Here is a 27,108-nt window from a genome sequence, read left to right on the forward strand (position 1 = left end):
AGCCTAAACTCGGGATTAACTGTACATTCGCCGTGTAGCTTTCCGATTTAAGCTAGAACCTGTCAAGTAAACTACACGCCACTGTTCATTTAAAAATATAGCGATGAAATGTAACTTTCTGCTGATTACTTAAATTCATTTTGAAGCAGTTTTAAGTGTATTTAAGTTTTTGTATTTCCAAATGAGAGCAGGGGTGCAGTTTGTAAACCAAGAGCTAATATTAAGACTTACCTGTTCCCAGTTATCTGAATGTTATCTGTAAGACAGGTTTGACTTGAAGTGTGTTTGTTTTACTCATATATCAGTTAAAATGGACACTGGAGACCAGGAAAGCTTGTGTGGTGTCTCATCAGGCCAGTGTAGACTGCAGGATGATCACTTCAGCAGTGGTGAGGCCACTGAGGGTGAGTTTCAGCTCCTTCTCCTATATTAACTTGTAGAAAACAGCAGATATTTACATACACAGATAGGCTGATTCTTGCTTTGCTTACTGTATAATAATAGATATAGCATTAGTTTTCTGGTAAAGATAAGAACTGACTACCCCTCTTTTCAATCCCCCTTTGAGATTCTTAATGGGATTTATTTTTTTTATCAGTGACATTTCACACGAATGGTTTAATGCTGATTTCAATTCCTGTGCTTTCTGTGATTTTAACTTTGAGACTAAAGGCCATCTTTTTTGTATTATTATTATTATTATTATTTATTCATTTTAGATTATTATTAATTATATATTGGAAGGATTTTCGGCAATGTACAAAATACAACAATCAGACTACATCAGCTTTAACATACCACGAGATAAGATTTGGTCTTTAAATAGAACAGAAAAAACGAGTTTTGGGAGTGTAATTTGATCATTCTGGCAAAAGGTTTCATCAAAGAAGTCTTAAATCATTGTACTACAAAAGCCAAATTTTTATATTAACATTTTAGCTCTTAAATTTTGGGTTGACCACCTGTTCATACATATGTTTTATTCATTTATTATGTTTAGTTTTTAGTTTGTTTTCCCTTCTTTTAACAGTTGTAAAGCTGCTAAGTTTTGGTCCAAATGTGTGATATACTGTGTTATACCTGCATTTCAGACAGTGATGCAGAGCAGGAGACATTTAAAGATGAAGAGGCAGCTCTGCCTCCTGATTTGGAGTGGATAGAAGAATTATATGAGTGGGTATTTTCTTTTTTCTGCATTATATACCTAAATGCAAACAGGCACTTGACTTATAACTATGGTATTTATTTTGTACTTAAAACACCCTTAAATTTTGCATTAAACATGTGTCTCTAATGTCCTTTTGCATCTGCCCCTAGAGAGGACAGCAGTGATAGTGACCTTGCACTTGTGGCCGATAATGGCAAAAAGAGAAGTTGTGCCGAGACAGCACGGATGTTCAAGCTGAGACGAAACCTGGACCAGCTGGACTGCTTTCACCGACAGAAGGAGCATGACGTGCAGAAAGCCAGGTCTGGACCTGGCAACAAAAGACCTCTAGAACTGAAGCGGCTCCTTAACCTAGATAGAATTTTATGTGCTTTGTCTTGTTGTCACAGGTTTTTGTTGAATGTTTTCAATTTCTGATGGGATTGGGTTTTTTTCCTCCATTATTCTTGACTACTCTGGTCTTCTCTCTCTTGCAGCTGCCATACAGGGCAAATAATTTCTGTACAAATTGATTCAGCAATTTGCGGGAAATCATTTCAACTGAAGAGAGAACATTTCCCCATAATGTTGTCTCTTTTCTTCCCTCTTTTTATTTGTCTGCACTGTGAGCCATTAGGCACCTGATGGACTGTGATGCAGTCCCCATCAGAAATGTCAGTCATCATCCTTCAGCACAGAGCAGCAATGGTCACTGTGGAGCTTTAGTGCACTGATTAACCATCAGTTTAATGGAGCCAGCGCTTACCTGGCTTTTAACCAACATGCAGCTCATTTATAACTGTGTGCAGCATTTTTTCTTTTTGTGGTAGTCTTTTATGTTTATTACAGATTGTTGTTTTCCACACTATTAGAATGGAAAAAACAGGACATTGGACAGTTTAGAGCTTTGAAGATGAGTGAGTCTACTCCTTGTCTTTGAATATCTCCATTTGATTACCTTACCATCTATGAAAATGACCTTTCTCTTGCTGGAGTGGCCACAAAGAAACCGTTTTACCTCTTGGAGATATTCCAGTTCAGCTGGCTTGAAATATTTCATTGTTGCATCTTGTGTGTGTTTTTTTTCTACTAGAGAAAAGTTGAAACTCTGTCGTCAGAATATTGAAAGTTTTCTGGAACAAAGGAATAACTTGGAGACAAAGATAGAGCGACACAAATTGGTAGATAACAGGTGAGTACCACATTAACAAACTGACTGGATTGCAGTTAATATTCATATGTAAGAATGGACTGTTATTCACCAACACTTGTGTTATTTAGCTACTCTTTGTTATTTCATTTGACAGTGTTGCAGTGTTTTCATTGCGATCCCAGCATAAGCAACTGTGCCAAAAGCTGCAATATGAGGAAGAGCTAGAGGGCCACATCAACACCGAACTGAGGCAACGGGAGTGAGTTCAAGATGAAGATGGTTTGTCAGATAGGTCTGGTTTTGACAGGCATTAGTATTGTGTGAAAAGGGCAGCTCTCTTATTTGCTTCAATTGGGCTACTGCTTCAGCATTGAGGAAGTAAACACAAAAGGCACAAAGAAAGTAACTTTGGCCAGCCAGCAAGCAAAAAGTTTTACATGCCTAAAGTTTTTGTCTCATTGAATTAGCAGAGTGTTGGGCTCACCAATAAGCAGAATATCTTGTGAGATTACTAAATGTTTATGCAGTGATAGAACGAGAAATTATTGCCATCCTTAACCGTGCAGAGTGTTGAAGCCTGACTGTATAACCAGCCATTGCTGGAATGCTTTACAGTGTTTTGTGATATAGCTTCAAAATCCAAATAGATTTCTGTTTGTTTACAAAAAAGATCTTACATTTCTGCAGGCCCCTGTGTTTTTTGTGCACTTCTTGAAAGGCTGGTTACTCTATACTTTTAGCTGTTGCATAGTAAGAAAAGCTGTCAACATTTTTTATGTGTGTAAAATCTGTGAATAATCTTGCTTCATTTAAAACTGTGTTCTAAAGGGAAATACTTTTTAAATATGATTTTTAAGCATTCATTCAGCAAGGTAATAATTTGCCTCTTGGACGAGTTGATTCGGTTGAAGTCAATATTGGGCTTATTGAGTGACCTTTTGTGGGTGTAATATACTTTACATCAGTCTGCATCATTAGGGTTTGCTCTTTCTTCGTACATATGTCCTTGTATCCTAGACTGGAGCTGAATGAGGTGGAAGTGGAACTTGGCAAGGCTTCCTTGCTCCTGCAGGAGGTGCAGGAGGAAGAACAGCTTTTCTGGGCCCTTAAAGCCCAGAAGGCAGTGGCAAGGTTGCAGCGGGAGAGGAAAGTCAGCCAGAACCTGGAACAGAAGCAGAGGCATCTCAAACAGTATGGCAAACAGCAGTATTGACTATTCCCATTTCTCTATTATTTCATATTTCTGCTTTATTATGGACACAAAATACGTTATAGTTCCATAGCTCTGTACTTTGAACTGTTTTTAAGTTACTTAATTGTTTAAATGAGAACATTCACTTTCACTTATATGGACATGCAAAGAATAAGTTAAGTGCATACGTGTCTGGGGCTGTGTTCTGATAGAAAACAAATAGCCATGCTGAAGAAGGTGGAGACTGATTGTCAGAGGAAGACTGAAGAGATTCAAGCAAGCCAGAAGATAGCTGCCAAGTACTTGAAACAGACAATTAAAAGGTAATCAGTTGTTGAACCAACGAACAGCTTCGGAGTACATGACAAAGATCTGAATTGCCTCCTAGGACTCATTTGAGAGTCAACTCGTCCTATTGATCATTCACTCATAAGACACTGTCAAAGTGAATTACATAAAGGGTAAACAAGACATTTAATAGTGATCAGATTCATACACAGATTTTGAAGCTGAAGGTGAAGCCCAAGTTATATCAGAGCTGAAAAAAGGGATTGAAGTAATGATATTCCCCAAAATTCACAAACTATTGTGCAGCAGCTGCAGAAGCACAGTTACTAAGAATTATTAGCTCAGTAAAAGTTAACTTTTTCTTTCTTTTAACTATTTCCAAAAGGCATCAAGTTAAATGTAAAATAGTATTTGTTACATTTTTTATATTTTCAAATTGTGAAAGAGCCTAAAAAATATTTGGACTCATTAGTGGTCAGTGCTTAATTAGAAAAAAAAACCCACTAATCGTTTAAAAGTTCAAAATACACATAAACAGCAGTAATCAAGTTTTAGAAAAAGATTATTCAGCCTTTTACTAAATAAAGCCAAATACTTGTGACCATTAGTCAAGATGATTCATATCTTTTTTATTACTTCATTATGTCTGTGGTGTAAGATTTTTCCAGACTCCTGATATGTCTGTAAGCCATAAAAGCACATTTGTTTTCTTTGTATTGAATTAGACATTTGGATTGTTTGCACATGTCTCCCTTTATTTTTTTTCTCTCTCAGGATGCATCATCAAGCGGCTGAGAAGGAGCAAGAGAACAGGGAGTTAGTGGAAAAGAGGATTCATGCTGTCAATTCACTAAAATCTAGCATAGCAGCCAACCAAGTAAGTATTAGAGTATTAGAGTTGTTGTTTTACAGGAAGTGGGAATAATTTTATGGATTATTTTTTTTAATTAACATAGCTTCCTTGTGTCTTGTATATTACAAGATCATTTTTACCTGTTGTGAACAACTTTTTATTAAGTTGAATGCAGTGATAATAAAGACAATTAAGTTAATTTGATTTGTGCTGAGACAGCAATGCATAGAAACAAGATGCTTGAGCAACTTTTTAATAACCATAAAACTGTGGTTAAAGAACTTAAAAGGCTTAATGTAGTTTTTGTGGTTTTCATTTTTTCTTAATTCGAGAATTACATCTTACAGTCTGGTATTTGATAATGGATGTACATGCATAATGACCATGATACATCTTCTAAAGGTCATAAATTTAACCATTTATTGTGCTGTTTGCATACAGCCCTGGAAAAACAGTAAGAGACCACTGCTCAAACTGCTGTTGGGTAACTTTCTACCTCTTTCAGCAAGAAATCAAACTGCTCAGCTTTGCTTGATGGTTTGTGACCATCTATCGTCCTTTTGATGTCATTCCAGAGGTTTTCTACAGGGTTTAGATCTGGACATTGAGCTGGTCATGACAGGCTCTTGAAGTGGTGATCCTCCATCCAGACCTTGGTTTTCTTGGCTGTGTGGCCTGGAGGATTGTCCTGCTGTAATCCTCTGAGCTGAGGAACACAGTCTTAGCATAAGGAAGTAAATGTTTTTCTAGGATAATCTTATGTGACTTTATCAGTGCATCCTTCACAAAGACACATCTGCCTGATTCAAGCCTTGCTGATCATCACTGATCCTCCTCTATATTTAACAGTCAGTGTGAGTCATTGTGGCTTGTAGGTCTCTCCAGGTCTCCATCTAACCAGAAAACTATTAGACAAAGCTAAAAATGGACTGAAGAAGATGACCCTGTTTCAGTCTTCTTCTGTCCTGTTCTTGTGGTCTTTTACAACATCTGACTGACTCCCGTCCTGCCTGTAGGAGCCTGTTTCCAGCTGTTTTTGCTGTGGATTCAAACACAGTCTGTTGATGGTCACTTGATGTCAGCCTATGATTTTTTCAGTTATGAGTTTGTGCTCATCCCTTTCAGTTTAAAGTTGTTTTCACCCTCTACCAGACTGTAGCTATGTTGTCTTCATAAAGCAGAATGAGATGTGCTTGTGTATGAGTTGAATTTTTGCTAGTAATACTCACAGATGCTGATTTAAGAATAAATAGAAGTGGTCTCTTATTTTTTTCCAGAGCTGTATATCACATTTTAGCAGGACTGTGTGTCTTGGTGATGGTCCTTATGCACTTGTTATTATGACTTTCAGGATTCTCATTGTATCCATTGCTGTTTTTTCTTTTTTCACTTCAAGAAAAGATTTTATGTTCATATTTAAGGGAAAATCCATCGGTTACACCCATTTCTCCCAGCTTAAAGGATCAGTGTAATGTCTAAGACTACACTTGGTTAAACGTCGCTTTATTAATTTGGTTTTCTTACTTAAGGAGAGTCTACAAGCCCAACAAAGCAGAGCCAAAGCAAAGGCCCAGAAGAAAGAACTGCAACAAAAACAACTGAAAGAATCCCTGCAGGCCCAAGGCATCAACAGTCTCAAACATGTGTACCAGCAAAAACAACTAGAGGAGACAAAACGAAAACAAAAGTATATCCTCCTCTCTCCTTTCCTCTCCTCTCCTCTCCTACATCCATGTCCTCTACTCCCACTCCATGCTGCAATGTGTGGGTGTTTTCTCTAGCTGTGTGCTGAGGAATACATGACCCCATTTCAGTATAATGCAGTGTTGTTGATTTACACTTCCCAGGGAATTTGAGGAGAGCCAGAAGTCAAAGAGGGTGGAGATTGTGGCAAAACTTCTTCAGGAGGAACAGCTGATAAAGAATCGAACAATAAAACAGACATTACCTCTCAAGCCTTCAACCACTGATAAGTTCCCATTGTTGAAGAGAGAAAGAGAGAGTCTCCTGTACCACCTGGACCCCATCACCCCTGCAGCTGTGAGGGGTTCTTATCATCTGAGATATCTTCTGATAGATCATAACTTTTAGCAATTATGATCCAATGTGTATATGTGTTCTTGCATTTGCCCAGAACTTGCAGCAGGTCATTGACATTAGCAGCTCTTTGTCAGCTTCTTCTGATCTTGAGAACCTGGAAATGGAGGAAATCATCCAAGAAGATGTGGCCCACCAGAGTCTGGCTGACAGCCTTGCTGAGCCTGAATTTTCTGGGCTGTGGGACCAGGACTACAAGGTGCTCTAAAACATCAACCAAAAGCAAATACATGCAATCTGCTCATTTTAAACACCCATAAACCATATAATGTTCAGCAGGTGTATCATTTTTGAGTGGATTTCACCAGAGACTCCTGCTGCTTGGTAGGTGGATCAGAAAGGGGAGTGGCACGAATCTCCTCCTGCTCACAGTGAAACCTACTTTCTGGCAGGTCAAAAGAAACAAAATGACAGCATGTGTCAGGTTGCTCAAATCTGTGTACAAGTCAGCACGAGACTGTCTTGTGATGGAATCACAGCAGCTGTGATGCATTTCTACATCCTGATATTCTCATCCACGCACACTTAGAAGTCATGACTACATTAATAAATCATCAGTTCTCATAGTTTGGACAAAGTCTCTTCAAAGTTTGTCCTCTTATACTGTAAATCTAAACTAGTTCAAATACTTTTTAAATCTGTTTTAGACAGATCAGTACCTGCCAGAGTATTCAAAACTAATATTTTTATGTAGGTGTTTATCATTTTAAACTGACAGAATTTGTAAGTGATGAGTACTGAAATGATCAGGTAATTATTTCATCAGTCAAAATATCAAGAAAATTTGACAACTATTATTAAGTAAGTGATTATAGTGATGACTATAAACTTTCCAAACACAGTCACAAAGTTCTCAACAGAAGATTTTCATTTAAATCAAACAAAATATATTAAATCAAACAACCAGATGAGACAATCAGTCTAAAGTAACAGAACATCCACAAACATTAGAAGAAGGATAAAGGCTGATAGTGACCAGTTGGAAAGGGGACTAATGTGATGCTTTATAACAGACTAAAGTCAATAAAATAATGATGTATAAATAATGATTGTGATAATATTAAGAATTATTCAGCACATGTTCCAAGCATTTACCTTATATCATGCTAATTTTATCTTTTAATGAATTACTTTTTGTGACCAAATAGCAGTTCAGTGTCTTTAGCCAACAGACTTCCAAAATACTTTCTGAAAACAATGTAGGCAATGAAAACACACCACGTTATTCTTTCATAAAGAGTGCTGCAAGCATATTAACAAAAAGAAAAACAAAAGACCACAGACCCTTTCTATTCCAACACCCTTACTAAGAAACTATGAGTCAAACTACAACCATTTTCAAACTTAAATCATCCATGGTTATGAGGCTGTTGTTTAGACAAAGTCAAGTTGTGCAAGGCCTACAAAATATATGAAAGATTTATATGAAATATATGCAGTACTAGGCAAAGGTTTGAACAACCAAATCACTGAAATAATCTATAATTATCTATATGTATTGTTGAAATACATAAAAATAGGAACGTTGATCCAGTAGCTGACTTTCACAAAGGTGAGTCGGCATTGTGTCTCATCCAGCAGCCCCATGTAGTTAAAATGAGGGGCGACAGGCATCACTTTTCATTGTGTTGGTGCCTTTGAGGCCTCAGCGTGAGCACAGTGTTACAGCTCAGAGATCTGAGCCAGTGACAAGTCAAGTGGAAGTGATCTCTCCTTCTAATGCACAGATCACACTGATGCTTTCATCAAAGGCTACTGCCCAGTACAATAGATGGGGACAGTGATGCAACACAGCTAATGAAACGATTCGTCAGAAGGAGAGTGATGATTAAATGTCTACACTTCCGTTTGTGCTAAAGTACTATACAGTGCAGAATAAAATAGCACGGGGGGGTGGAAATGCTGCATTAAACAGGCTTCTGAATCATGCTGCTTTGCATTCATATGTGCAGTATCACAAAATATTATTGAAGGATAGATACAAACATCTTAAATTTGTAATATTAAGTTAGGAGTTTTAATAGTCAAGATTAAGATGCACAAACCATTTCAGCACATGGTGGTTTGTTTTTTTTATCAAACTTATATCACAGCAGACGATTTCAAAATCAAATCACATCACTTACTGAGATGTAAAGTCAAAATTAGCAACTAAAATGTTCTGAAAAACAATATTTGAGAAGAAGGTCAGATTCTATTTCACATGACTCTTGCATAATATTAATTTACATTTCCTACTTGTGCTTTGATTTTCCCTGGTCTATGTTCTCTACAAGCTTCTGTATCCTTGTGTGGTTACAGAAGTTCATCTGTAACACTGAAAAGTCCACACCGGTGCAAAAAGAAGTACAGCAAGATCAGCCTTCCATGAGTGGGCGAAAGATCATCACAACTCCTAAAAAAGTTTGTGGTAAAGAGCTGAAAGGTCCTTCGTTCATCAGTAAACCAGAGGTCATCCTCTTCAAGGTACCACTTCTGTTTTTCTTTTTGTAAAAACACTATTTTAAAAAGTGTACAGGCAGTATACAGAACTAATCCCAGTAAGTTTTTTTTTTTTTTTTTTTACTTTAGGCATAAAAATAATTTAAAACCTTGTTGATTGATTTTAATATTTGCAGAACAGTTTTGTTTATTTTCAGTATTCTTTTTTAAGGACTTTGAAGTGGGGAAAATGTATAAGAAGAAAGTCATCTTGACAAACACCAGCTACACCATTAACCACTGCAAGCTGCTCAGGGTCTCTCCTCAGTTAAAGGATTTTATCTCTGTCAAGTAAGTTTTTCCTCACAGAAGCCTAAAAAAAGAGAGACCATTGCCATTTATTCCTAAACCAGCATCTATGAGTATAAATACCAAAAATTTAATTCCTACACAAGCACATCTCATTCTGTTTTACGAGGACAATAAAGCTACAGTCTGGTAGAGAGCGAAAACAACTTTGTACTGAAAGGGATGACCGCAAGCTCATCACTTAAGAACTATAGGCTGACATCAAGTGACCATCAAACACAGTGGCAAACTGAGGCTGGATTGAAATCCACAGCAAGAACAGCTGGAAACAGGCTCCTACAGGCAGGACGGGAGTCATGCAAAACTCACCTTAATCAGTGAGACGCAAAGACCTCAGGCTGAGGTCTGAAAACGACCACAGGAACTGGACTGTAGAAGACTAAAGCAAGGTCATCTTCTTGAGTTCCATTTTTTAGCTCAACACCTCCTGGTTTTCTGGTTAGATGGAGACCTGGAGAGACCTACAAGTCACAATGACTCACACTGACTGTTAAATATAAAGGAGGATCAGTGATGATCAGCAAGGCTTGAATCAGGCAGATGTGTCTTTGTGAAGGATGCACTGATAAAGTCACATAAGATTATCCTAGAAAAACATTTACTTCCTTATGCTAAGACTGTGTTCCTCAGCTCAGAGGATTACAGCAGGACAATCCTCCAGGCCACACAGCCAAGAGAACCAAGGTCTGGATGGAGGATCACCACTTCAAGAGCCTGTCATGACCAGCTCAATGTCCAGATCTAAACCCTGTAGAAAACCTCTGGAATGACATCAAAAGGACGATAGATGGTCACAAACCATCAAGCAAAGCTGAGCAGTTCGATTTCTTGCCAAAAGAAGTAGAAAGTTACCCAATGTTTGCCTTGTTTTCACTCTTTACAATAATATGGGTGCAGTGGTTTGATTGTTATGACGCGTATGACTCCATTTTGTTCTTCGGGTCTGCAGCTCAAACCTGCCTTCTAAATGAAAACTGTGTATATGTATATATATATATATATATATATGGCTGTCTTATTATTGAGAAATCACTACCTTTGGTGCATTCATACAGTAATGTCCTCATTCAGTACAGCTGCATTTGTGTCATCGCTAATAAACACAAAAATATGTGAAATTAGCCAGAGGAGCAGAACTAAAACCAACTAAGGTAGCTGCTTCATATCAATTAGAAACTTGCTTTGTATTAGTTGCTTTGCAAGTGACTACAGGGGAATTAGTTGTCCTTGATATGATTTCTTTCTTTTACATTGGTGATCACTTTTTTACTTTTTTTCCCGAAGGTGCAGTCACTGATGTTTGAATAATGCCTCATATGCAGAAAATCAGTAGCTCTGAAAGTATAAGAGAAACATTGAGTATATTGTAAGAATCCCTCATTTTAACAGCTTTAACTGACTTTGCAGCTGCCACTGAAACTGACACTTGCCTTGTTTGAAGGTGATTGGATGAGTGATTGTTGGGAAAAGCCAGATGTATGTACACATTAGTACAGACACTATGAGTTCGGTTGTCAGTGCAGAAAGTTTCTGATTGATTTTACTCATTTAGAGTTTACTCTTAAGAGTTTTAAATATGTGAACATGTAACTTCAGTTATTTGAGAAGATCCATATATGTGGGGGTAAAGACACAAAATATAGAAGGAATCAGCCAGCCAGAACCAAAATCTGCAATCTGAGGAAAATATTAAAATATTCATCTTATGGAGATGAAAGAGACATTCAGATGAATATATGTAAGTAGCCATTGTTGTTCAGGGACTTTGCTTGGCTCTAACCTAAATAACTAAATAACCAATCAAAGAAAAAGCAAATAAATTCATATGCATATCCTCTGTTGTTCAGTGGCAGTGCTGTCTAATTTCTCTCAAGGTTTGAAGTTCTTATGAATATATTATTCTTAAGTTACAAGAATTTGCTTTCAAATATATAGTTTTAACCTTAGGATAAGTAAATAACATGTTAGAGGTCCTAAAAATGCACTATATGTTGAACACTTCCAATCATCGTATGGAAACACTCGCTCTTATATCAGCAGTCAGAAACACAACCACCATTTGTCATTTAAAAAGATGATGATGTGCATGTGAAAGCAAAGCCAGTCCTCCCACATATGGATACCAGCTTGGATCACCACGCGCACAGCTCCTCTTATGAGTCTCAGCTAAATGAGTCAGTCGATGTCTCTTCTTTCTCCTCTTTCTGAGCCTGCCAGCAGCCCACAGGCCGAGCAAAGATGCATTGTTCTCCAGGTCACTCGCTGCATATCGCTTTTCTATCGGCTCTCCCATGACTTGAAGTAGTTTCTTCTCCTCTCTCCTTTTTCTGCCTGACTGAGTGAAGAGTCTCGCAGGCTACAACAGCGTCAGCTGAAAACTATTGATGCTGTTCTTGAGCCCTGATGCAGGACCACTTGTCTGAACATATCACCTTCCAGTCCTCTGTTCCTAACTCGCATGTAACACACTTTCATACCAAATGGGTGAATACACACATACACTGTACCCCTTCATGTTTTGTATTTTTCTTTCATGTAACGGTCAGTTATGCCTCAGATGTTTAATAACTACGCGTTTTATTTGTATTTATACACATTAATGCTTCTAAAACAGTTTATAAAGTCAAGAGCTGTTTATGTTACATGCTTTTAGTTGCACACATATTAACAGATGCACAAAAAGCTAATTTAGTTTCTGCTGCACCTGTTTGTCATTTGATAAGTATTTAATTTTTCAGTCATCAGTAATTGGATGTTGAGGTATTCACAATGCAGCACGTTCCCACACTCATTTCAGTACATTCAAAGATTTTGCTTACATTGCCTGACATGTTCTGACCACATTGTTGGTGGCTAATCCTGATCATCCACCACAATACAACCTGCTTGTCTCCCAAGAGCTGGAAGATTTAAATCGTGTGCAGCTCATTAAATTTCAATTATTGTTGAAAATCTGGATTAAGCATTTTCATGACTTGGTGGGTAAAAAACAAAAACAAAAAAAAAAAATAAGCAAAAAAAGCAATCCAAGTAGGGACAAAGTACTACAAACACTGCAAACACAAATGTTAAAGGTAAAGAACATTTAAAGTCAGCTTTGTTTTTTTTTGTTTTTGTTTTGTTTTTTGTTTGTTTTTTTTTGTGACATTGCAACTACTTGATGTCGCGGTTGTAGTTTTACTTACATGATTTCTGTCGTGTAAGGATTCATGCAATCGTTTGCGATCAATATTGGGGAGCTGGTAATTCAAATATTTTGTTATAGTAAGATGCAGGTCCATGTTACTTAGTACTTAAGTAATGAATTAGTGCGAATAGTAAGACTTTTTTCCCCTCTCAAGAAACTGAAGACACAAGAAAGTCTTAGGAAATTAAGCTACATTTGTCACCATTTATGACTGTGGTGGCTGCTGCTCTAAAAATCTTTAACTGAAAAGACAGCAGATGCCATCAGATAGGAGAGATTTCTTAACCCAACACACCAGATGGTTTGTTTCACCATCTGGGAAGTTGTTTGTAAAAACTGTTTGAGAAAGGCTAGGCATTTTCAGATTATACCTGGCAGGTGATCAGGTGGGCCATCTGTCTATCACTGTTTATCATGGGTTAGCTTCAACCAATACCATTACCTGATTCGAGTGAGTTAGGAAGAGAAAGCTTCTTCTTCACCAAGCAAAGCCTTCTGTGACATTCTTTCTTTTTGTGAAGAGATGCTCCCAAGTTTTGGTATAACTGATGCGGTCGCAGCATCTACCTTGAACTCTTCATGAGCCACCATTGTTGCCTGTTGTCACACCTGAAATCTGCTGTTGGTATAAGATGATTATCAGCCCGAAACTCCCTGCCTCAGCCACACATGTACTGCTTGTAGCATTGCAAGATAGATTTTCTTACGACCTTGTGAATCTCTAGAGAATCTAGCTCCTACACGACTGACCCAGTTCCTGCCTTACCTTGAATCATACATTAAACAGTATGTACCTTATACAGTAGGATGCAGTTATGTTTAATATCATCTTTCCACAATACATCTGCAAATTGTGTGCAGTCATAACCACAAACTGCATGATGGCCATTTGCAAATCATATCAGAAATTCAACAGTTTGATGTCAGAAATTATATTTTTTACATGCTGACAAACTAATTTACCATTTGTACACCCACTTTCTGCTACTCACTGTCTTTTGTGTGTGAAACGCTTGTTACTCACAGATTTAAACCAACCGTACTAAGATCATTCGTGACAACTGCAAAGTCTTCATGGCTCACCCAGCAAAAAATAAGTTAATTAAATTAAATTGAAAAAAGAGAAACATTAGCACATTGGGAGAGAGAGGAACTTGAACTGGGAACACGCTGGGCTTTTTCACACCAGCCCATGGTTCCCCGAACACCCCCTGAATTTCTAAAAATGGCTTTCCTCTCCCCCCACAACCCCCTGCCTAGCGTAGGTGCATTCATGCTTGAGTGGACTCTGCCATATCTTTTTACTACCAAGACAAAAACTATGACAGCCTGTGGTTGTCAGATTTGGTGAAAAATCATTGTAAAGATGCCGTGTTTAGCAGCACTTCTTAGCTTGTCTTGTAAATGACTAGCTGAGCGGAGGACATTCTGTGATGTGCTGGCTTTTCAGCTTGGATCTGAGATAACTGCTGACACTAGAGTGGAAATAGTTATATGAAATCTGAAAATCTGGTTAGAAGCTGTGTGTGTGTGTGTGTTGTTTTTTTGTTTTTGTTTTTTTTTTCTCTTCTTTATTTGGTCCATTCTCAGTAAGTTCACTATTGAGAAAACTTGATCATACAAGTTTAACAGACCTAAAGTATTCAGCTGTTCAGCATCCAGTTGAAACCCAGTTACAGAGATAACAATAAGTACAAACTTGAACCCAGTCTGAAACAATAAAAGAACCTTCCTAAACTCAGTGTAAACAAGAACAGACATAAATACTTCCCCCATTCTCATTTTATTTTACTGTTTGGTTAAGCAAGAAAAATTATGACAAAAGCTAACATTTAGATCCACTTGATCTCTGTGTTAAGCCAGACCTGGAACTGAACTAAGCCTCTGAACTATAGTAACAGACATTAAAACTGACCAAAGGACTCTAGCTTTAGCCACCAAGCAAAAAAAATAGCACTATGTCTTCACCAAAAATGTTTAAGCCACAATTACTCTCTGTCAATTTGGGCAGTTGAACAAACAAAGTGTTTGCCCGCTTCCTGTTTTATTTATTTATTTTATTTTATTTTTTCATGTTTTGTCACACTTAAACGTTTCAGATCAAACAAATTGAAATATTAGTCAAAGACAACACAAGTAAACACATAATGCACTTTTTAAATGAAGGTTTTTATTATTAAGGGAGGAAAAAAAGTCCAAACCTACATGGCCCTGTGTGAAAAAGTGATTGCCCCCTAAACCTAATAACTAGTTGGGCCACCCTTAGCAGCAACAACTGCGATAACTTGCAATGAGTTTTTTACAGAGCTGTGGAGGAATTTTGGCCCCTCATTTTTGCAGAATTGTTGTAATTCAGCCACATTGGAGGTTTTTCGAACATGAACCGCCTTTTTAAGGTCATGCCACACCATCTCAGTAGGATTCAGGTCAGGACTTCATTTTGTTTTTCTTTAGCCATTCAGAGGTGGACTTGCTGGTGTGTTTGGGATCTTTTTCCTGCTGCAGAACCAAAGTTTGTTTCAGCTCAAGGTCATGAACAGATGGCCGGACATTCTCCTTCAGGATTGTTTGGTAGACTGCAGAATTCATGGTTCCATTTATCACAGCAGGTCTTCCAGATCCTGAAGCAGCAAAACATCACACTACCACCATATTTTACTGTTGGTATGATCTTTTTCTGAAAAGTGGTGTTACTTTCACGCCAGATGTAATGGAAACACACACCTTCCAAAAAGTTCAACTTTTGTCTCATCAGTCCACAGAGTATTTTCCCAAAAAGTCTTGGGGATCATCAAGATGATTTCTGGCAAAATTGAGATGAGCCTTTATGTTCTTTTGCTCAGCAGTGATTTTCGTGTTGGAACTGTGCCATGCAGGCCATTTTAACCCAGTCTCTTTCTTATGGGGGAGTCATAACACTGACCTTTACCAAGGCCAGTGAGGCCTGCAGTTCTTTGGATGTTGTTGTGGGGTCTTTTGTGACCTCTTGGATGAGTTGTCACTGTGCTCTTGGGGTAGTTTTGGTTGGCCGGCCACTCCTGGGAAGGTTTTGTGTTTTCACCATTTGTGGATAATGGCTCTCACTGTGGTTCGCTGGAGTTCCAAAGCTTTAGAAATGGCTTTAATATCTTTTCCAGACTGACAGATCTCAATTAAGTTTTTCTCATTTGTTTCTGAATTCTTTGGATCTCGGCATGATGTCTAGCTTTTGAGGATCTTTTGGTCTACTTCACTTTGTCAGGCAGGTCCTATTTAAATGATTTCTTGATTGAGACGCAGTGGTGCAGTAATCAGGGAGATGTATGTTTGGATTTTGTTTCTATCTTAATAATAAAAACCTGAATTTAAAAACTGCATTTCTTGTTTACTTGTGTTGTCTTTGACTAATATTTAAATTTGTTTGATGATTTGAATAATTTAAACGTGACAAACATGCAAAAAAAAAAGTAAAAAATCAGGAAGGGGCTAACACCTTTTACACCACTGTACATCAGTTTTTCTGATTTCAGGTTAAGCAGGGTTCGAATTACATGGGAGCTAAGGGGAGCTCGGCTCCCCTGAAAGGCACAGGAGCTCCCCTAAAGACATTCAACTGATACTCTGAGGGAGAGTCCTAAAAATAGTTTACTTTCAGGTTACATTTAATTTTTCAAAAAGGTTCCTGATGTGTCTTGATAAGAATAGCAATAATTTGTGAGCTTTGTGTTTGATTTATTTATTTTATTTAATTAATGAAATCCTCTAAATGTGGTCCGTCCTGTTTCCTTCAGCACAGTGGACAGCAGCATTTGTTTGTAGCGTGCTGTGAGCGTCCATACACAAAACATTTTATATGCTTTCTTTTGTGGTTGGTAAAAGAACTTTCCGTCCCTGTTTCTGATTAAACAAGCTGCATTCAATAGCTGCAGAGGGTTTTTTTTTATTTTTTTATTTTTGTAGTAACCATATTTTTGACCGCGCTACGTGCATTAATATATATGCACATGTACATCACATGCAAAGTCACAGTGCACACCCAACAAAGGCTCCCCCAAAATCTCCGCTGTAATTCGAGCCTTGAGGTTAAGTAAGTGACAATGATGCAGTGAAATAAAACGACCGCCTGTTGGGTGATACTTTCTGTACAGACAAGCATGGAGCTGCTCTGCAAAGTTTTTAGCCATCTGTGAAGATGTACTTTTGTTAAGTACATTCACCAACCACTTTATTAATGATTATTTACTGTTGAATGGTTATTTATTTGCTGAGTTACTGTTGCCTGTCTATCATCTCCAACCAGTCTGCCCATTCTCCTCTGATCTCTGACATCAACAAGCATGTTGGTCCTGGCTACTCCTGCTCACTGAACATTTCTCTTTTTCAGACCATTCTGTGTAACCCCTAGAGATGGCTGTGTTGGAAAATATCAGCAGATCAGCAGTTTCTGAAACAATCAGACCAGCCCGTCTGGCACCAGCAACTATGCCACATTCAAAGTCATTTAAATCCCTTTTCATCCTCATTCTGATGCTCAGTCTGAACTTCAGCAAATCGACCATGTCTACATGCCTAAATGCATTGAGTTGATGCCATGCGATTGGCTGGGTAGCTTTTGTGTTTACATGCAATTGAACATGTGTACCTAAAGAATGGGTTGTTAAATTTAAATACAATTACTGTTACCAATTATTAATCTACAAAATAACTTATTTTTAGTGGTTTTATGTAGCGTACCGTACACCAAACCAATGAAAATTTGACTTGAGGATGCCAATGGAAGAGTCAGTTTTAGGGAGTCAGTCTCCACAGATTTCATGCCAATCCGTTTGAATATTCTCAGTGCCAGATCTGTTTCAGGATTATTATGTTTCAAATCCATCCTAAGGTAGCTGTTTCCTTCTCATTAGTAGGTTAAGGAGATTTGTCCAGGCTTCCAGGAACTGCACTGGGCTGTTCACCGGTTTAAGGACATTACCCTAAAAACATTATCACATCATCAGGCAATTATAGTATTTCGTTTTTTAGTGTATCAAAACGCTATAATAAATCTATATAATTTTCTTTTCAGATTTTATTTGGTTGCTGACTGGCTAAATTTGGCAGTGAGCAACAATCTTCTAACATATGTTTCCAGACTAATCAGCTCTTCATCTGAGATACACTGACCAGTCATAAGTTTAGATCAGCTCAGATCATAGATGGTGTACTGATCCTTATTCATAACATGTTGTGTGAGCATCTTGTTTGGGCTGTGTTTATAGTTGAGGTGCATAAGTGCAGTGTTTATATGAAGTTTCACTCCAAGTCTTCGAGGCTTTAGAAAAAAAATCTTCCATGTAAAGATGTGTGTTTGTAGCTGGACTTTACTACAGATGGTGAGTTTGCTGATCTAGGATAGAGCGTTAGTAAAACTATCATTCCTTGCAATATGTTTTTTAGAATTAAATTCTTCTTGCAAAAAAATGTCAACTAAATTTAAAAATAATAATTAATCTCAGACCATCTTCATAATAATGTGATCAATCAGCCTTTTAATTTATTTAAATGAATCTGTGAATGTGCTGTCAGTCTTATGTACACGGCCATGACCTGCATCCTGGTGAAGCTGATTATACAGTGAAGTTGATTTCAGTGATTGACAGGAGAAAACCACATGACACTTAACTGGTGTTTTTTTTTTTTTGTTGTTGTTGTTGTTGTTGTTTGTTTTTTTAATGATCTTATTTGTTAGTAGCTTGTGTTTATTTCAGGAAACCATTGCAACATGTTAAGCAGCCTTATTGTGGTTTTTGATAAAAGTAAATTCCAAGAAACAAACAATGGAAAATCATCTCTATAGTTTGCAGAATATGCCCTGCAGAGCTCTCAAAATGTGTCTTTGATATATTATATAACATACAAACAAATCTGCGCTACTTTGTAGCATCAACATATGAGGACAGTGTGAATTCTCTCTGAAATATGAACTATGTACAGTAGAGGGATTTTTCACGTTAGAGTCACAAACAGAGTTTTGATGCTTTTCTGTAGATTGTCTTATGAAGTGGTTGAGTACAAGCGGGGGGTGTTTAAAGTCTGAACTGAATTATGAACAGAGTGCTTATTGATTTACTGCAGGAAAAGCCAACTGGGAGCACTGAGAATGTATAATTTAACACACACTATAGCCAGTGATACAGTACAACCACGATTCCAGCCTCATCATTTCAGTTCTCTGCAGTGGACGCACTGTACAGTATGGCCTCATTTGCAGCAGTTTATATAGGGCTGTGGCAGGCTTTTTCAAACTCTGCCTCACTCAGCATTTAATCCCAAGTGAACTGCTCTATTTTCCTTTCACGCGTCTTTTTATGCCACCTGTCTTGAAGCTACAAAAGAACAATAGTCCTGATAAAGAAATTTGCCAAAGGGAGGGGAGGGGATACAAAAAAAGATATTCTGATGACCGTGCTGTGTGACTTTTTGAATTACCACCAAGCTTTTCCAGCCAGGTGGAGATCTTTCATACATTTCCAGATCACAGTGGTGATCAGCCTGCCTGGCCTAACTTCTTCACCTGGCAGCTGGACCAACAACTTCAAATAATTGGCTAAAGCTAAACCAACTGTACTGGCCTGTTTCCCTTCTGTGCTGATGATATGTGCAGAGTGATATTTATGTTGTGGCTTCATGGTTTTCAAAAGAATTTTTAATTATGTTTGATTAATGAGCTTTGATATTGTATGGTATGCCATCCAACTAAAGCATATTCCACCTTTTGATTTCATAAAGCTTCAGCATAACATGAAATAGGTATAAAATGGCATTTTATTCTGTTTATGCAAAATATTGTCACAATTAAGGACCACAAAAATTTAACAAAAAGATTGATGGGTACCTTTAAAATTAAAATAATGAAAGATGTCTTTCCCCCCCATACTGTGTACAGCTCCTTTTGATCATGTGCCCATTTTTCATACATAGTATATATTTATAGAAGTTAAACTAATATTCATGCTGCTACATCAGAGAATTCAAGTAACTGCATAAGACTAAACACAAAAAATAACTTATTTTCTTTTTATTTATATTGTCCAGCTTCTGTTTTTTTAAGATAAAAACAAGGATTTTTACCTTATCCACACACAGGAGCCAGCAGCATCACTGTATTAAAAAATTCTTTGTATCACCACTTTAAACAAAGAAGTAGACACCTATTGTATTTTGTTGCTGACCTTTTATAATCCTCATAGTTGCATTTTTTTTTTTTTTTTTTTTAATTCTTTGGCTGGCTGCCTGCTTGCTGGTATTGATTGGCCCTGTTGTGTCCCTGGAAGGGCGGCAAGTTTTAACGCTTCTCAGGGCAGAGTTAAGGTTGGCAGAAACATGCAGTGAGATGCACATGTTGCTCTGAAATAGCTAACAGCTCTCACGTGTCTTTGCTCATCTGGAAATAAATATTTGTTTCTGGTCCAGTTTATACTGTGATCCAATAGGAAATGTGGAAAAAAAAATTCTTGCCATTGTGTCAGTTCTTTTTTAAGTTGAAGTACCTTTTATCCTCTCATTGTTGTCTGTGAGCGTCAGGTTGACTCTTGACCTTGCTTCTGATTTTTATCTGCTTCACTCAAGAGATTCCTCATGCCTCCGTATTTCAACCGAAGCTGCTGATCTGTGGTTGGATATAGCGTGTGCTGCTGTTGTTTTGGCATAAAACATGTTTCATCTCTTCCTCATTCCTTGTTTTTTGTTATTGCTGTCATTCTTAAGCAATGCAACAATCAGACTTGTTACAGAGCGTTTACAGTGTGTTGCTAATCAGAAAGAAATCTATTCTTCTTCCGTCTTTATATCTGTGTGCAGTATAGTGTCATGAACATAAAAGCTGCATTCCTTTCATTTTCAGTATTGTAAAGTCACTTGTTTTCTAAGTTGTATAAAAATGTAAATAGTCTTTTTTTATTTTACTGTGATTTGTGTTTCAGCTTTGAGCCTCCTGGTCCTTTATCTACTGGGATGTCCTGTGATATACAGACCATTTTCCAGCCTATGGTTCGTACTGACTCCACTTTTAGACACCTACTGATCATTTTACCTTTAATGGCTTGAGGCGTTGTCTATTCTCTATATATTCCATTATGTATAAATTAATCAAAGACTGAATTCTGTATTTGGCTTTTTTTTGAGACCAACCAACAATTGACTATTAAATTCAGTGGCGGTTTAAAACCTCCATGTCATACATAATATGAGATAAAAGGCAGTAATAGGGTCATGATTTATTACACTCTCTGTATTGATTAGTTAGAAGCTCACCATGAAGACTTGCTTTTCTCACCACAGCTATTTCTATAAGCAAACACCATTTCTAAATTATCTTAAATATATTCTATTATTATTATTATTATTATTATTATTATTTGTAAAATAGATAAATGAATAAAGGATTTTATGTCAGCACATATTGGTGAAGACATGCGGATGTCAGCCAATAAAACTGGTCATGTATTATATCTGTCAGGATCAAGTTTTAACCATATTTCAGCCTGTTGTATGTTCCAGGCATCACTGTGCAACTTTTTACATTGCATTTTCATAAATAATAATATCCTAATATTTTATTTTGAGCTGTACTGTTTTTTGTTTTTTTTGGTTCTGTTTTATTTACACCTCATGCATTTCTTTTATTCATGTCTAATACTCTAATATACTGAATAATTGGCAGTGTATAGAATAAACTAGGACTATATGAAGCTACAGCAGCTTTAATAAATCACATCAGCTTTCACATCAAAGCTTCCATCTGATGATTTCATCTCCACTAAAATTTGAAGGTGGAAATGAAAACAAACCATTGTTTGACACTGATGAGTCTTCATAGATTATTCAGTTTTTTTATGAACGTAACTACAATGTGAAATATACATTTTTACAGGTCTTGATACAGTAGGAGAATATATTTAAGATAGAAAAGGTCCAGCAAACTATTTTTCTGTTCCAATCTTTCTGCCAGGCTAAGCTAACCTGTTGCTAAGTCCATCTTAATATTCATTAGTCAAACGTGAGGTTGGTAACAATCCTGCCATCTAACTATTGACTATTGGTGATTGTGAGTGTAAGAGAAGCTATTTTGTCTAACATATGCCCACCCATCCTGTTTACTAGATGTCTTCAGTCGGATCAAATGTAAGATCTTAACTTTGGATTGTTTTGTCACCATATCCCTGCAGATCAACGAGGATTTGGAGGGAGAGATCCAGTTTGCATCAGCAGTGGGTCTGTTTTCCGTGCCTGTCAGATGCACCATAAAAAAATGCAACGTGAGTGGAGTGAAAATGATTGGACATAACTGTTGACTACCATGGTAATCTGTATGTTTCTGTTTTCTCATATTGTTCTTTCATCTTTTTCTAAGTATGTAAGTGAAGTGTATGTGTTTTTCTTTGGTAAAATTGGTGTTATTGCCATTATAGGAATAGTTTTTGGCCACTAATAATGTATTATAATTTTTTAGGAAAAAAGACACAATGGTTATTAAACTAAAAACTGTTATCACACCTCATCTTTGCCATCCTGTCTTAGAGGAGCTACACTGAGTATCTCTGTACATTAGCATAGTAATTTAACTATACTCTTAGGTGTCATTTTATAACTTTATGTATTAATGTATGTAAAACTATGTACATTAGCTTGAAGCTACTGACAGCTTGCTAATTAGTGCATGTGAATATACCCTTTCTCTAGCTAGAGGTTGACAGTGAGTTCATTGACTTCAGTTCACACGTTGTGGGCCAGACTATTTCAAAGACTATCACCTTGACCAACAAGGGAGCACTGGCCACCCTCTTCAGCCTGGACACCTCCACATGTCTCAGTCCAGAAACTAGCCATGTACAGATGTCATACCAGATCTCTGCCAACACATGCCGGGTAAGGCATCACTCTTGATTAGAGCAGTAAAATGAAATTATACAGCTCTAATTAAATATCACAAATAGCTACATTTAATGTTAATTTTACATTACGAGATCTACAGTTATTTTCCTGCATAGCCTTGAAATGAAATGAAAAAATGATGGAAAATAGTCAAAAGCTTATAAATATTATGTACATGTAAAAAATATATACATTTTGTGCTAGAAGTAAGTCTAAAGATGCTTGTTTAAATGACAATGTGTAAAATTAAAATGATAAGTGTTCTTAATTTTTGGATAACAGGATTTGTGCAGTGAAAAAACATCTAACAGCCAGAAGAGTTGTGCATCCATGGATGCTAGACAGGTCCAACCAAAGCAAGAAAGTCAGGGACTGTCTGAGGCATCGCAGCAAGAGCAGTCTGGTAAAAAGAAATCTACACATTATACACGTTAAACAATTCATTTTAACCAGAACAAAAGTTCTGAAAGGGCTCAAACCAAAACCTGTATTTAAAACGTGTAAGACAACCTTCCAGCCTTTTAACATGACAGAAAGTTTTCCATGATTGTTTGACTTTTCATCTCGTATCATTATCAGGCCAAAGTGATTATTTGCTCAATTCTTTAATATGATGCAGAGCATGTAAAAGAAAAAGACATAAAAAACCTGTACCTGCTAAATAAACATCAGCAGCATCTTAGAAATCAGCTCAATGTTCTGCTGTGCATCAATGCAGAATCATGAGAGCATTACCTGAAATACCCCCAGAAATACAGGAGTTGAGGACTGGTGATATCTCCTCATCTTTCTATTCCTGTCAGGATGTTTGGTCTTTGTAAGAACAAAAAAAGTAATAGAGCACACACAAAAATGGAGGGTTCACCTTGCTCTCACAGCTGGTGACAAAGAGGCATTTCCTCTTTAATGTTCCCTCTCATCTCACGTCCCTCTTCATCGCTGTGCTCAGCACTTTCCATCACTGATGCTTTGATAAGCTGTTCAGTCTTTTGCCTCTGCTCTGCCTGCTTTGGAAGTTTTCTGTGGTTGTGTGTCTGTTTTTCTTCATTTTATACACTATTGTGGGACCAGGCCCTCACATGGTGAACAAAGAGTGAAGTAGCTGATGTTGGTCTTTAAACACAATCTGCCAATAGGTCCTATTTTATGTCCAATTTTGTTTTTTTCTCAAGAGGAGGATTTTTAGGTCTTAATTTGTGGACATGTAATGATCTGCCTGCTCATTTTTTGCTCAAATTTTAAAATATTTCTAATATGTGGTTGTATCGTCTTCTCCAGAAACTTTCCCAGAAGCTTGTCTGTCCACAGATGTGGACACCCGAATGGAGCAGATCTCCTCAGACTCCAGTGATATAAGAATAGGATGTGTGAGTAATGAATCCTAATTAAAACAAATTTAGTAATATTTTAGAGAAACACAAGTATTTTCCATTTGACAATAAAAAATATAAACTTTAGTATATATGTTGTTGGTCCTGCGATGGGCTGGTAGCCTGTCCAGTGTGTACCCTGCCTCTCTCCTGGCACCTGCTGCAAAATGCTCCAGCCTTCTCTGGGTCCTGCATTAGAATAAGGATTAAGTGGATAAAGACAATGGATCTACAGTAGGCACTATACACTGATAAGTCACTGTTATCTTCTCCGATTTGACACAGTGGCTGTCTTAGCAGAGGTCTTGTGGAGATGTTTTTTTTACATTTTAAATGGACTTCGTGCTTCTATAGACGTTAGACATGTCTCTAGTTGTAGTAATTATAACTGCTGTTTTATAATAACAAAAATGGACAGTTATATACTAATTTGGGTTAATCAAAGGTTTTATAATGTGACACAATCCATATTTGACAACGCCTAGCTAGCTACCACTACCTAGCTAACAGGTTTGTCTTGTAAGTAGTCCTACAGGACAAAATGTCAGGGGTTATAGTACAAAAACATGTCCATTTATGTTGATTGAACGTAGAAAATTTGACTCAAGGGTGACACTTTATGAAAGGCTACAGGCTTGTCAGAAGCAGAAGGATTTTATGGATGGATTGCATTTCATTTTTCTTTTGTCATTGGGATTAAATGTGATCTATTCCTTAGATTTTAACAAACTGTGCAAAGATGGTTTACTATGTGTCCTGTCTGTCTCTTTTGTGTTTTGCAATGATGCTGTTTTTGCCCTGTGGCTCCTGTGAAGCTGTGAAGTTGTTCAGGGGTCATTACATCTCTCCAGTGGGGGAGTAATGGTGCATCACCTTTCCCTCTGTGGCTGTTGTGTGTGTGTGCTGTATGTGTCTAAATGCCTTTGGCTCGATTGTCGTCGTTTTAACTGATGCGAGCATGTTGAATGGGTTAGGACTGGAGTTATAAATGTCAGATTATCCATCAAACTATCACTGTACCACAAAATTTAGTCACTTGGTGCATCAGTGGCTTATTCCTCCTTTTTGTTGTTATTGCTCTCAACACTTTGATGGTTATGGAGGAACACAGCATTTCATGGTAGTTTGATGGCCACAGCGTAACGTTGCGTGTCTCTTCCCCTCTTTTGTGCCAAGAAAAATTGTGAAGCTTAACTATGTCCTGTGTACACTAGACTCAGTAAAAAAAGTGTCAGCATTGCTACATAGTGTTTAAATAGTAGAATTATAGCAATGTCTCTGTAGATACAGAAATACATTTAAAATGACATGTTTGTTTTATGTTTTATTGATCCTTGTTCAGGGGAAAGAAGGAGAAATTGGACCGTTTGAAAGCATCACACTGGAGGTCATATTCACCCCAACAATTCCAGGGGAATCTAAACTAGACTTCCACATCAAATTCTCTGACATGAACACCAAACCAGTAAGATATGTTAATGTCGTAGTTAAATAACAAGACAAGAGTAATTGTAAAGTTTAGTTGTAAAATTCAAAGTCAGAGGTATCTATAGTACTTTTAACCACTGATTATATTTTACGTTTACTCTTTGTGGCTGTGGTCTGATTTAAACAGATATCCATCCAAGTGAGAGGTATGGCAGTCACCATGCCCGTATGGGTGGTTCAGCCCATCATTGACCTGAAGATCTGCATGTTTGACCTCATTTATCAAGACAGCATCATGGTCCAAAGCAGGTGGGGCCCAAAGCTTGAGATAGCCAACAACCATATAAAGTGTTTAAACTACTGACTGCACTGTTGTGTATTTCTATATCGCTAAACAAATACCACACCTTCAGCAGTCTGTACATTACACACATGATATTACAGACATGATAAGATGTGGATTTTATAATCCTCAAAAGATGAAGAAAATTAGGATGCGGAAAATGTAAGTAACAACTTAACCATATACATTTCAACCTATATATGTGGAAAGTGACCGAAATAATGAAATCACGAATACAAGCAGCTAAAATGAGTTTGCTCCGCAGGGTGGCCGGTCTCTCCCTTAGAGATAAGGTGAGAAGCTCGGCCATCCGAGTAGAGTCACTGCTCCTCCGCATTGAGAGGAGCCAAATGAAGTGGCTTGGGCGATCTGGTCAGGATGCCTCCTCCTGCATGGTGAGGTGTTCCAGGCACGTCCCACCCACGAGTAATATCCAGGACACGCTCTCTTGACTAGCATGGAGATGCCTCGGGATCCTCCTGAATGAGCTAGGGAAGTGACCAGGGAGAGGAAAGTCTGGGCTTCTCTGCTTAGGCAGCTGTCTTGCAACCCAACCCTGGATAAGCGTGGATGGATGGATGGATGGATGGATGGATGGATGGACGGACGGACGGACAGATGGACTTTATGTTGTGTTAAATTGTAAAAAAATGTTAAATTTACTTGATATGTTAAAGCTGACCCTATGCAAAGCCATCTACAGGTTGCTTGAAACTATGAAAATTGAGGAAATACCTAAACTTTTTTAGTTCTCACTAATCAGGAAATTCAAATCCGCTCTGCAGGTTAGTAAAAAGTATTTTACGACATGTAAGACAACACTTTCTCTGTGCAGTGCAACATGAACCAGTGCTTTAGTTAGTGATGAAGTTAGCACAATATGTACAATCTAAAAATCTGTTATTATGTTATTATAGACATATTCCAGAATCAAACTGGGCTAGTGAACTTCCACACAATGTCAGCACTTTTTTAAGTTTTTTTGTCTTGTCCAAACTACAAACCCTAACCCCGAATATAAAATATATCCAGGATGTCCACAGTTACCAGAAATTAGTAACATAAAGCTGTATTATTTAGCTTTCAGAAAACCTATGCCCAAAGTCATGACTGCAGAAATGAATGCTGGATGTCATATTTTAGTTTTGTGTTGTCATGCTCTGAAAACATCCAAATCTGGAAAGTGACACGGACTGCTGATGTAGCATGCTGGTTTATCTGCTAAAAGCAATACTAAAACTCCCTCACATGGTCAGTGGTCTCTGCCAAAAGAGGCATTTTCACAGAAAAACAGCACATGGAAACCTCTTACCGCTGACTAACTGCTTACTTTTCAGCCCAACAGTAAACTTTCCAACTGTTCTTA

The 27,108-nt window shown here is 37.5% G+C and overlaps 1 protein-coding gene across 1 annotated transcript in view; it reads left to right on the plus strand.

Annotated features, from left to right (window-relative positions):
* The window catches only part of cfap74 (cilia and flagella associated protein 74), a 54,278-nt gene that overhangs the window by 151 nt on the left and 27,019 nt on the right, over window positions 1-27,108 (plus strand). The window contains exons 2-21 of the mRNA XM_042004034.1: window positions 306-404; window positions 1,092-1,173; window positions 1,318-1,470; window positions 2,241-2,339; window positions 2,455-2,559; window positions 3,318-3,491; window positions 3,705-3,815; window positions 4,555-4,657; window positions 6,163-6,320; window positions 6,481-6,673; window positions 6,768-6,929; window positions 9,032-9,196; window positions 9,384-9,502; window positions 20,651-20,717; window positions 21,896-21,985; window positions 22,410-22,595; window positions 22,884-23,004; window positions 23,880-23,968; window positions 25,314-25,436; window positions 25,587-25,708. Of these exons, the coding sequence (XP_041859968.1) occupies window positions 311-404; window positions 1,092-1,173; window positions 1,318-1,470; window positions 2,241-2,339; window positions 2,455-2,559; window positions 3,318-3,491; window positions 3,705-3,815; window positions 4,555-4,657; window positions 6,163-6,320; window positions 6,481-6,673; window positions 6,768-6,929; window positions 9,032-9,196; window positions 9,384-9,502; window positions 20,651-20,717; window positions 21,896-21,985; window positions 22,410-22,595; window positions 22,884-23,004; window positions 23,880-23,968; window positions 25,314-25,436; window positions 25,587-25,708 (2,516 nt within the window). The 5' untranslated portion in view covers window positions 306-310. The remainder of the gene's footprint in view (window positions 1-305; window positions 405-1,091; window positions 1,174-1,317; window positions 1,471-2,240; window positions 2,340-2,454; window positions 2,560-3,317; window positions 3,492-3,704; window positions 3,816-4,554; window positions 4,658-6,162; window positions 6,321-6,480; window positions 6,674-6,767; window positions 6,930-9,031; window positions 9,197-9,383; window positions 9,503-20,650; window positions 20,718-21,895; window positions 21,986-22,409; window positions 22,596-22,883; window positions 23,005-23,879; window positions 23,969-25,313; window positions 25,437-25,586; window positions 25,709-27,108) is intronic.

The sequence above is a fragment of the Melanotaenia boesemani genome, chromosome 13 (genome assembly GCF_017639745.1).
Source record: "Melanotaenia boesemani isolate fMelBoe1 chromosome 13, fMelBoe1.pri, whole genome shotgun sequence".
NCBI classification, from domain to species: Eukaryota; Metazoa; Chordata; class Actinopteri; order Atheriniformes; family Melanotaeniidae; genus Melanotaenia; species Melanotaenia boesemani.